A 12246-nucleotide genomic window follows, 5' to 3' on the forward strand; every position below is an offset into this window, starting at 1 on the left:
TGGAAATAATTTGTAATACTGCCCAGTTCCGTAGTTGTTCTTGCTTTAGGAAATAATATTTTCCCCTTTTAACTTCCCTCGTTTTCTTCTTTTAATCCTCTGTGTTTGTATTGGCTTTTAGCCCTGTGCATTGGGCCTAGTGCCAAGTGAGAGTCAGCACTTAGCCTGGAAGTATCATTTTCCAACACACCGCATCAGGAGGAAAACCCCGCCTCTTACACCCACTACTAATTAGCATACTATTCTACAAAACTGACTCGCTGCACCATGGGCTCATCACTTGTGAATTTCTGCTTTCCACAGCTCTCATTCCTGCAGAGAATGAGTTTGAGCCACATGGAGAATATGCCTGTAGGCCACTCAAGTCCTCAAGGAGCACAGAGACCGTCCTGGAAGCAGTGGCTCCTCTACTCGACAGTCACTGTTTTGCTATTACTTTGCTCCTTCAGTGCACTAATCTTTACTTTTCTTCCACTCAAGGTAAGGAGACAGCAGAATCTAAGGTTACAATTTATTGTACTCCTCTTTTCTTTTGTGAAGTCTAGTTGTTAGCATTGTCACTCAATATTGTTAGAGCTTTGAAGAAAGAGACATGTAAGGTAAGTAATAGATAGTACAGTCTATCTTTCAGAAATGCACTGAACTGGGAGTAAGAAGATGCGAATTCTGGGTTTAGGTCTCTCAATAACTAGCTGTATGCATTTGAAAGACATCTAATCTTTCTGGTTCTCAGTTTCTTCATCTGAAAAATGGTGGTAGGGAAATGGATTTGTTCATCATCATGTGCCTTCTAGCTATAAAATACAGTGATTAATAATTTATCTAAGGGTGGTATGGAACATAAAGGGAGTCAAGAGGGGGGCAATGACTTAGGTCTACATTGATCAGGGAAGGCTTCATGGAGGGAGGAGGAAGTCCTTTCTTTTTTGGGAAGCCCCTGATGCTTATCAGGAATTTCCCACTGAGCTCCACTCCAAATTTTGGGTCTAGTGAAGGGAATGGAGATTCATTAGATTCTTAGTAGAAGTTTTTTCTGACTGTTGTTTACACAGTGCTGATCAGAAAGAAAATAAATGCCTTATTTAATTTAGGATTTAGCCAATTCCTGGGTACATCTGAAACCAGTGACTGCAGAAAAATTTTTCTAAGGGACAGGTTGACCAGTTAAGATTTCAAAGACATGGTTCTACCACTAAAGATATTTGAAAGCAATTGAGAGAAAAAGAGACACAGATGTACAGAACAGACTTTGGGACTCTATGGGAGAAGGCGAGTGTGGGATGTTCTGAGAGAACAGCATTGAAATAAGTATACTATCAAGGGTGAAACAGATCACCTGCCCAGGTTGGATACATGAGACAAGTGCTCAGGGCTGGTGCACTGGGAAGACCCAGAGGGATGGGATGGAGAGGGAGGCGGGAGGGGGGATCAGGATGGGGAACACATGTAAATCCATGGCTGATTCATGTCAATGTATGGCAAAAACCACTACAATATTGTAAAGTAATTAGCCTCCAACTAATAAAAATAAATGGAAAAAAAAAAAGAAAACAATTGAGAAAAGACACAGGAGGAAACAGTACAGAGAAGATGCTGATGTTAACCTAGGGCAAGCAGAGCTTTGGCCAAGTTTTTATACAGTAGCCCATTAGTTTGTATTTTATAACTGTACACAGTGGTGTACGAGAGAGGAATTTGTGACCACATCTCCCACTGTTTCAAGGAATGTTCCAAGCAGACCTCTGAACTCTCTGGACAGTGAAGCTTTGAGCAGGAAGAAAAAAAAAATTGTTAGGAATTCTTTGTTTCAATTTCTGAAGAAAGGGAAGGGTGAGAATAGCAACAACTTAAATTTGGAAGTGCCTTTTCCTTCTCAAAACCACTGCACATCCTATTAGCCTGTTGACATTGAAAAACATAGGGTAGGTTTCCTTTGTCATCAGTTCCTGCATGTGACTGGGGACTCAGTGCCTGGGAGAGAAGAGAAGTGCCTTTCTCAGAGGCACACAGCTGCTCTTGCAAAGGGAAGGAAGAGGTCTCATACCCCCAGAGGCATTTAGGACACCTCTTGCCAACGTTGAACTTGATGGATTCCCTGTGTCTGAGCTCTTATTTCTGGGATTCCCTCTCCTAGACAACTTGCAGCTACCCAATGAAAGGTTCTGCCTCTAAATCAACAGCCCAGAGTTTGTTCCAAATTTGGGGAATTTTGAAAAATTTTCAGGATATTGTCCTGACAGGGTGCCATGGAGGCTTTGTTCCCATGGGAAAAGCCAATGACTGGCTGATGGTACAATATTAGCTCCCATATTCCACTTTCCTGCACTTCTCTTTCCCTATTGGCCACAGATTAGTATTTTTGGAAAAGAAGACCAAATGACTGTGGGTGATGAGTCATTATGAGGTAGCCACTTCCACCTCCTTATAATGCTCCATGACCTTGAAGTTTACATTGTTTTAGTCTCCACTCTGGTTATTGTATACAAAATCCCACTTTCCAGCCTCTCTAGGCACTAATTCAAAAAGTGTTAGACAGGAAGACTCAGATCTTTTTAGACCAACAGAAATTTCCATGGAAGAATTCTTTTTTTCTTTCTTCCCTTTTAGAAGACATCTCACTGAAAGAATCAGTTATGAGCCCAAGGAGATGGTTCCCCCCCAATATGAAAATAACTTCACAGAAATTATCTCTTAAGAAACCAAATGTTCACCAGTCCAGGTTTGATTCATGAGACAGGGTGCTCAGGGCTAGTGCACTGGGATGACCCTTAGGGATGGCATGGGGTGGGAGGTGGGAGGGGGGGGTTCAGGATGGGAAACACAAGTACACCCATGGCTGATTCATGTCAATGTATGGCAAAAACCACTACAATATTGTCAAGTAATTAGCCTCCAATTAAAATAAATAAATTAATTAAAAAAAATAAAAAATACCTTCACAGCAAAAAAAAAAAAAAACAAACCAAATGTTCAGGAGAGTCCACTGCTTCAGTGAAACAAAGGATACTTTCAAAAGGGGAAGTTTTGTGTGTACTTAAAAGCAGAGTTGATTCTATTTCCAAATGATGATTTGATTAGAGTTGGTTTGGAGAAATAGTTATTAAGTTTACTTATTAACCCAATTACATAAATCTGAGCTTAAATCAAAATGGGGTTACAAGAGCCAATGATCCTTCTAAGCAAAAATGAATTAACTAAACAGGACTCATATACTGCTTTATAAGTGGATATTTACTCCTTCCAAACATCACCAGGATTAGAAATACAAACTGCTCTGGAGCGGTAGGGGTGAGACTTTTGACTCAGATAGGCTGTTTGGATCTCAGCCTGGCCTTTTTTCAGCTGCGTGACCTTGGGCTAGTTACATAATCCTCCTACTTCTCATTTCCTCTTCTGCAAATGAACATGTTATCTCATAGAGTTGTAGTAAGAATTAAGAGACAGTACAATCCTGACCCATAATAGGCATTTAGTAGATAGTAGTGATTCATATTTATATCATTAATGACTTTACAGTGAAGATAAAGACTTAACAAAATGGATATTCCTTGCTTATCTATTCTACTGCCTCAACCAAAGAGTGTGTCTGACTGCCAAATAGAGGATTTTAGTGATTAGACAGATTTTCACTTGTGACAATAATGACATCACAATGGTGGTTTCTGTAGTTCTAAATGGACATTACAGCAGCCCACAATGCAGTATCCAAGATTTCTGTCTCTGGCAATTAAATTGTGTGTGGCCTTAGGTTTCTTCGCACACTCTTTATACATGAGAGTAGACAACACAGATGTTATCAATGGCACATTTTTGGGCATGATTTTATATTTAGATTGTTACTCAATTGCTTCATGTGTTGATATGTGTCTTTCTAGAAAGGTGGTAAACTTCTTAAGAAGCAATGATCATAGATGACATTAGTTTCTCTTGCTTATAATGCTAGTATAATGTATAGGTACATAAAGTTTTGTTTCATTCTTCATTATAATCAACATCATTATCAAAACACTAATACTTAATAAGCAGGACAAGACAGAATATCTGGGCAAAATCCTTTATGAGACTTAACTCATTTAAACCCATAAAACAACCTAAATGGACTAGGTACTACTATTTTCCCCATTTTATAAATGCGAAAATTGAAGTTAAGGGAGTTCTATCACATGGGTTAAACAAAATGATATTTCAGCATGTCTTCTAAGAAACTCTATCAACAAAATGTTATTGACTACAATCCCAATATGTATGCTAACTGCTAAGTCTTATACAAGTTCTAATATTATGTGTATATTAAAAAGATACACAATATAAATTTATAAGGATAAACCAAGAAATATGCTTAATGTGATTTATTCACAGTGCAAAACTGTTTTGCTTTTACCAAAATATTGTACTTGTATAATAGGCAATTATATAATATAAACATTTCTAAAACAATTGAAATAGTATTATAGTAATTTGATAAATGTTTCTTTTATTTTCTTAGTTTAACACTTTTTAATACAAGAAATTGAAACTTATAGTCTAAGTTAATTTACCTTGATTTATGGTCTTGACTGTCATAACTGAAAAATCACCTCATGAAGAAATATAGATCAAAATGGAAGACTGCATCTTTGAGCATGCGTACCATGTTATGACACTAAATTTTAAGTCCATCATTCAATAGTGCAAAGTTCCTTTTTAAATAACTTAATAGTCCCTCACTCCATTCATCATTTTTTCCCTTCTTTAGACAACTTAAATTCCATGATTCATAATTAAAATCCTTACCAAGGTGGCCTTTCCTTCTGAGTCTCCTTTGTGGGTTCTTTCTTATTCCCTGACCCCTACACACTGCAATATCCCAATACTCTTTCCTATCTATAATCACTGATTTGATGCTCTTATATAGACTCATATCTTAACTCACCATGCAGAAGCTGAAGACTCCTAAATTAATGTGTTTTTTTTTAAGAACTCCTTAAATTCCATCCTTATAGATCCAATTGACTTCTTGACACTCCTACCTGGGTATCTAATACTCATCACAAACCTGACATGTCCAAAAAATGAACTCATGATTCTTTTCCCCCAATTTACTCCTCCTAAATCTTGCTCATTTCAGTCATTAACAGTGTTATCTTTCTAATTGCTCAGGCCCAGATTTTGGTGTCATCTTTGTCTCGTTTTCTCATCCATGTCCATGTCAGGAACTCCTGTTCACTCAATTTCCAATCACTTACCACTATCTGCACAGCTAGTACCTTGGTCAGAGGCACCATGCTTTCTTGCCTGGATGCTTACACTGATCTCTTACCTTGTCTCACTGCTTTTTCTCTTGCCACTCTTTAGTGTATTCCTAGCATAGCAGCCAGAGAAATCCTATAAAAAAAATTGGCATCCTGTTTAAGTTCAAAAGTCTCTTAAGCAGTTTGCTGCAAGGAAACCAATGAACCATGCCTCCCCCCACCAATGTTTGTGGATATACCTTATCTTACTACTAAGTATCTTAAAGCCTTTAGTATTAAAATATCTGTATTTATAAAATCAACCACACTGATAGCTTCCTGTGGCATGTAATTTGTGTTGCAAGATTTTGAAACAGATCTTCTCAGGGTTATCTCAGTTACTATTGCGATGCATGATTATCACTCTGAAACATTAATATTTCTATAGCTTAATTTTTTATTTAAAATAAATATAAATGGGAATTGTTAGTTTCTTCTCACATGCCAGTGGATCATCTTATGCAGTCACTGGGGTGCAGAGACATATAGAAAATTTCTATAGCCCAAGAGGAGGAGCATCCAAGATCAAATAGTTGTCTTGTAGGTGGAGATTAGGTGGGTAGAAGGAGTTAACTTCTTCCTAGAAGACCCAAGCTGTGTAGTGAAGACCTAGCTGTGTAATGAAAGGTAGAGGAAGGAGCCACTCATCTGTAAAGGAAAGCAGAGAGATCCAAAACAGGGTGGAGGGAGGGATTTTTTATTTTTTAAATGTGGTTAGGGCAGAGAAGTCTGCTTCAGGAATCCGAGCCTCTAAATAATCAAGAAAACTGTGACACTGTCACCATCCTGACCAATTCCTCTTCTTCCCCTACAGACTGCCCAGGGACCCTGTGTAGCGAAGTTTGGTGAGTAATGAGTAACCTGTCTCACAGAGGGTGAGATGGTTGGATGGCATCACCGACTCAATGGACATGAGTTTGAGTAAATTCTGGGAGTTGGTGATGGACAGGGAGGCCTCGCGTGCTGCAGTCCATGGGGTTGCATAGAGTCAGATACGACTGAGTGACTGACTGAACTGAACTGTCTTATAGGCCTCCTTTTTACTTTTCTTACTATTTGCTGCAAAAGGCAAGCTCCAGTGCTAAGAAAGGATGCATTCTATTTTAGTTATCCTACAGCTACTGTTTTTAACTGCTAATCATGTATTGTAGTTGTCTAGGAGCTGAGGCTTCAGCTCTGTTTTTAATTGTTTTAATAAGCACAAGTTTCAGATTTCTACGACTTTTCCCTGGGACAGACTCAGAGACCTTCTCATATTTCCCATATTGCTAGTGTCCACTAGAGTGAGTGTAGGGTGCAATTTTTGTTTCCAAGTGTAAAGATGAGAAATGAGAGGGGAGTGGTCCCTTCTCTGCTCCTTTTACCTCTCCTCTTAGGTTCTGAGTCACTTTCCTTTATAGTGACCTGGTACTTGCTTAGAAGACACAGTAAAGTTTACAGTTGAGCCTTTGGGTAGTTTTTTTAGTATACATACAAAATTAAAAATGAACACATTTGGGGTTGTTTACTGGTTTAAGATCAAACACCCATTTTCCGCTGAGAGCAGACCACTTCTAGAGTCAACTTTAATTCCTGTTTTACTGCACAGCGCAGCCAGGCTCCCTTGACTTGTGAGGATAGGGAATCTCATTTTACTTGTCTCTGCCTTCTTGATTTGTTGTGTTTCTAGTAAATGGAGTGAAACTCCTCATGTTATGTTTGAAATACCCTCTTGTTGTGGTAAAAGTTGAGAAACTCAAATTTAAAGTTGAGGACCCCCATCACAGATTTAAATATGAAAACCAGTGATACTTCTTCCTGGTGACTTGCCTATTACCTATTACATGGTCAAGCAGGAAGAAAATTACTGGGCTCTGAATTTAGTAGAGAAACAGGGAGACTTTGCTTTCTGCTTTAATGATCTCTCCTTCATTCTCCTTCAAGCCTTATATCAGTTATTTATACATAAAGAAGAATTTAAGTCAATGTGTTATCTCTTTTAGTATATTTTTAATCAAGGTTTCTTTCTAATTATTTGACAAAGGCTTTGCCCCCATTACAAAAATTATAGAACGTTAGAGAACACACCAGATAAGTATTGCACATTCTGGGATTCTGAAATTACATCTTTGTGTAAAAACAATGAACATTAGGAAAATATGTAAATTCCATAAATACCGAAGTCTTGATCCTTTTCACATCCCCCGTGATAGCAATAACCTAGGGATACTTCTATTTAAACAGTCAAATAATTTCCATGTATTAACTCATTAATTTACCAGTAGCTATTTGGTGAGGATTTGGATAATGGTATCTCAAGTGAATCTTGAATGACACATACCCATAAGCTGAAGCGCCATTATTTAGACACAATACACCTAATTCAGCATATACTGGGTAATAGGAACTCCTTTTGGTGCTGAAGATACAGCTATGGACAAAATAAAGGAGTATTTGATTTCCCTGGTGGCTCAGGCGGTAAAGCATCTGCCTACATTGCAGGAGACCTGGGTTCAATCCCTGGTGGGGAAGATCCTCTGGAGAAGGAAATGGCAACCTACTCCAGTACTCTTGCCTGGAAAATCCCATGGGATGGGAGGAACCTGGTAGGCTACAGTCCATGGGGTCGCAAAGAGTTGGACACGACTGAGCAACCTCACTTTTCCTTTGTCCTCAAATATGTTATACTCAAGTAGGTATAAGACTGATAATACATGAACAACTTAATTTATAATAGGCTAGATGGTGACAACTTCTATGAAGAAAACTAAAACAAGATAGAGTGACAGGAGAGCACTATTTTAAACAGATTGATAAGCAGGCCTCATTGATAAAGTGATACATAGTATATAGTATTGATACAGAAAAACATGAATATGCATTCCTGGACTGCCAACTCTGGTCATCACCATCCTAGTGTGTCATTCCTTTCTTCTTCTTTTTACTTCACAAATATTGATTGACAAGTGATACAGTGCCACCTAAAACTTAACCCATTTCCCTATTTCAAACTTATTTTCTTAGAGCCCTCCAAGCAAGAGAGAAACTTAGGCAATTTCTTCAAAGATAGGGAGTGGGTTTGGAGAGAACTAGTATAGACCTTTCCTATAAATAGAAAAGAACTATAATCACGAATGATGAAATAATTAAATAACTATGCTTTGCTATTTTTTCTCCCACCCACCCCACTTCCCCCCACCACCCTGCCGCCGCCCTTATAAATATCTTGTAGGACCATTACCTTCAAAATGGCAAATGCCCTCTCCTGAGCCTTCTTGTGTGAATAAGACAGCTGACTGGAGGCTGAAGATACTTCAGAATGGTTTATATTTAATTTATGGCCAAGTGGCTCCCAATACAGCCTACAAGGGACGAGCTCCTTTTGAGGTGCAGCTGCGTAAGAATGAAGACCCCATACAAGCTCTAACCAACAACTCTACAATCCAGAATGTAGGAGGGGCTTACGAATTCCACGCTGGAGATGTAATAGACTTGATATTCAATGCTGAGCATCAGATTCTGAAAAATAAGACATACTGGGGGATCTTTCTACTTGCAAATTCCCAATTCATCTCCTAGAGACTTGATTCAGTCTCCTCGTCTTCTTCAGCACTTGCAGAGACATCAGTGCATAGGCTGGACAAGGAAGATTTTCAGTCTCTACAGTTCATCTGAGTATACAAATCAACAGAAACAGAACTCCTTGCATGTGAATTTTCTTTTCTCATGCCTATCTGAATGAGACTCAGAAGAAGGACAAAAGACATTTGGTAACCCTAGATGTTAGATCAGCAAAGACAGTTTTATTAGTTCATGAAATGAATATGGGTGGCTAGAGGACAGAATCTTCTCGAAGTGTCTTTGTCTAACCCTTGAATCTCTGGGTAGAAAAATGAAGTCTTGTCTTGTGTGCAGAAAAGATCCAGGGCAGTAGCCTGCCCTTGTTCTCATATTCTTGGACTGTGGATTGCTTGACTTCATTCTTCCCATATTCCTATCTTCTGAGACCCTCCTAATAAAAAGTAGTCAGACTTGGAGGGTGGCCACTGCTATGCCAGCAATACCCCACTTTACATCTGATGGCATGAGGGGACAGAGATACCTTTGGAGAACTATTGGAACAGAGACACAGGTGGCATTAGAATGGGATGCACTTTATTCGGGAATTTTTCTTAATTTAATCACACTCAGGATGCTTGGTGCTTTATAAAAACAGCTGGTCAAAAGGGTCATTCTGAACCTTTACATAGGGCTTCATGAGAACTTGTTTTTCTATGTGCCTAAACATGGCTGATGGTAAAGAAAGAGCAATCAGTACTAACCATAAGATTTAACTATAGAAATTGATATTACCAGTACTGTATTTTTTCATGTCATGATTCTGTATTTTTAGCTGGCTAGGCAGTTTGCAAAGTACTTTCATATATCACATGGCAACTCTAGAAAGTTAATGGGGCAGATATTTTGGCACAATTTTAACATTGAGAATATGGAGGCAGGTGGACCATAGGTAACTTGCTTCACGCCACAGAATGAATGATTAACAAGGGGCCTTGGGCTTCCCACTGTATCACACTATTTTAGCTTTAGGGTTGGTGTTTCTGCTCTCATGTTGGATGTCTATAAAGTTTAGCAGATTAGATCTTCAAGGGGTATATATTCCCTTGGCAGATAGAGGGAAGCTACACCAGTGCCTTCCTTTCTCAAACACTTCTTTTCCTTTCCTTACCTGGAATCGGGAGCATGGGCTGTTGTTCAGGACTGACTTCAACCAAACTCCCTTCCTCACTTTGTAAATCCTGTCTTGGTCAAATGTATTAAGTTCCAAAAATAATGAATAACATTCAACTCAGTGATGGTCTGCTAAAGTTTTGGACTCTACAAAATTAACTAGCTGCTTACGGGTTCTTGTTGAAAGGTATGTAATATGATTACATGATAACCCAGTTTAAGATATTTATTGATATTTGTAAAAAGCTACAGTATGTTAATAATATCACCATATAAAGCTAATTTAAAAATATTTGTATTGTCTGCTTAGGAGCAAACTAAGCCTGAGGCCAAGGTGCTTCTTAGTATTTTTTTTTTTAATGAAATCTGTTGAGTACTTGTTGGCCCAAAGACTTGGATGCCTGGTTCCTCTTGCATCTGTATATTTTCTCAGGAAATTAAAGTTATATGACATATATTTATGGAAACTTGCTGGTGTTAATCATTGTTGAGTTATAAGCAGTAGTGTGCTGGAGTGGGCCAGCACTAGCTCATAAGAAAGAAGTTGTTCAGTCATGTCCAACTCTTTGTGACCCTATGGACTGTAGCCCACCAGGCTCCTCTGTCCATGGGATTTTCCAGGCAAGAATACTGGAGTGGGCTGCCATTTCCTTCTCCAGGGGATCCTCCTGATCCAGGGATCTGACTCAGATGTCCCGCGTTGCAGGCAGACTCTTTACCATCTGAGCCAGTAGGGAATCCCTGTTCTTAAGAACTGATTGGTATATTTTCAAAACTTGCACATTCTGGCTATGAAATATAGTCATTTTTGAAATTGGCTATGGTGGGACTATTTATACCATGGGAATTGGCAATCAGGGCTTTTCTTTTTGGAAAGGCTATTCAACAGCACACCATTGCTTATAAAACTCTCCTTCTCAATAAAGCCTCTCGGTTCCTGACTTATTCTTGGAACAATCAGGGTAGGCAAGGGATAAAGTGAAATTGTCATACTGCTTAGCAAGAGCCCCACCCATTAGTTATTTCTCAGGGCAAGCAGAGGTCTCCACAGTTGCAACCAAAAGCTGCCAACAGATGACCTTTAAATTTCCCTAGTGTTGTAATTTCAGGCTTGCTTTTCAATGTATACTCTGTTTCCTTGTTTCTTCAAATAGTTGTTTAAATTTTATACCGATAATAAAGTATATGTTGGTAAGTAGACTATAACTGACATATCTGTGGGTTATCAGGCTAGTGTTTGTGGTCTAAAGAATATAAGTATACATCAAAGATATTGTTGCCCATATGAAACACTTATTTTTTTTTAAGTTTTCTACTTGAGATAGTTTGATTTACTGTATTACTTTCAGGTGAACAAGATAGTGACTCAAAATTTTTATAGATTATAGTCCACTGAAAGATATTATATTGGCTAAATCCCCTGTGCTGTACAGTGTATCCTGGTAGCTTATTTATTTTTTACATAGTAATTTGTACTGTTAATCTGGTACTTCTGTCTTGCCCTTCCTTCCCTCTTCTTACTGGTAACCACTAGTTTGTTCTCCATATTTGCAAGTCTATTCCTGTTTATTCATTTGCTTTTTTTAGATTTTATATATAAATGATAACATACAGTATTTGTCTTTCTGACTTATTTCACTAAGGATCATGGTCTATGTTATTTCAAATGGCATTATTTAATTCTTTTTGACATCTGAGTAATATTTCATTTTATATAACCCACAGCTTTATCCATTTATCCATTGATGGACATTTGAGTCACTTCCATGGCTTGGCTGTTGTTAATAATGCTGCTATGAACATTGAAATGATACATGTACTCCAAGTTAGTGTTTTTGATTCTTTGGATGTATACCTAGGAGAGGGATTGCTGGATCATACTATAGTTCTATGTTTAGGTTTTTGAGGAACCCCATACTGTTCACCATAGTGGCTGCACCAATTACATTCCCACCAACAGTGTAGGAAGGTTCTTTTTCTCCACATCCTTGCCAATGTTTGTTATCTGTGGTCTTTCGATGATAGCTATTTTTATCACTCCCTCTTTATAAATTTTATCATAATCTCTCCTCCTGACTCTGACATCATTTACATCCTTGATCTGCCTAAAGTGTCTAAGAGGAGTGGCACACGGAGCTTACCTTCATTCTTTTTATAAATTCTGCATATTTGCAGTGACAATTGTCTCAGTTTGATATTCAAGTACCAATCATATTACCATCCAGTTATACTCTTGTGTGTCTAAAAGGGATCTAGGAGACCTTTA

The 12246-nt window shown here is 38.3% G+C and overlaps 1 protein-coding gene across 5 annotated transcripts in view; it reads left to right on the top strand.

Moving 5' to 3' along the window:
* The window catches only part of TNFSF18 (TNF superfamily member 18), a 108837-nt gene extending 98735 nt beyond the window's left edge, over window positions 1-10102 (top strand). For all 5 annotated transcript variants that reach the window (XM_043485882.1, XM_043485883.1, XM_043485879.1 and 2 more), the window contains 3 exons: window positions 304-480; window positions 6085-6115; window positions 8482-10102. In XM_043485882.1, coding sequence (XP_043341817.1) covers window positions 322-480; window positions 6085-6115; window positions 8482-8828 — 537 coding nt within the window. In that variant the 5' untranslated portion in view covers window positions 304-321 and the 3' untranslated portion in view covers window positions 8829-10102. The remainder of the gene's footprint in view (window positions 1-303; window positions 481-6084; window positions 6116-8481) is intronic.
* The last annotated feature ends 2144 nt before the right edge of the window (window positions 10103-12246 follow it).

The sequence above is a fragment of the Cervus canadensis genome, chromosome 13, assembly GCF_019320065.1.
Source record: "Cervus canadensis isolate Bull #8, Minnesota chromosome 13, ASM1932006v1, whole genome shotgun sequence".
Classification (NCBI taxonomy): domain Eukaryota; kingdom Metazoa; phylum Chordata; class Mammalia; order Artiodactyla; family Cervidae; genus Cervus; species Cervus canadensis.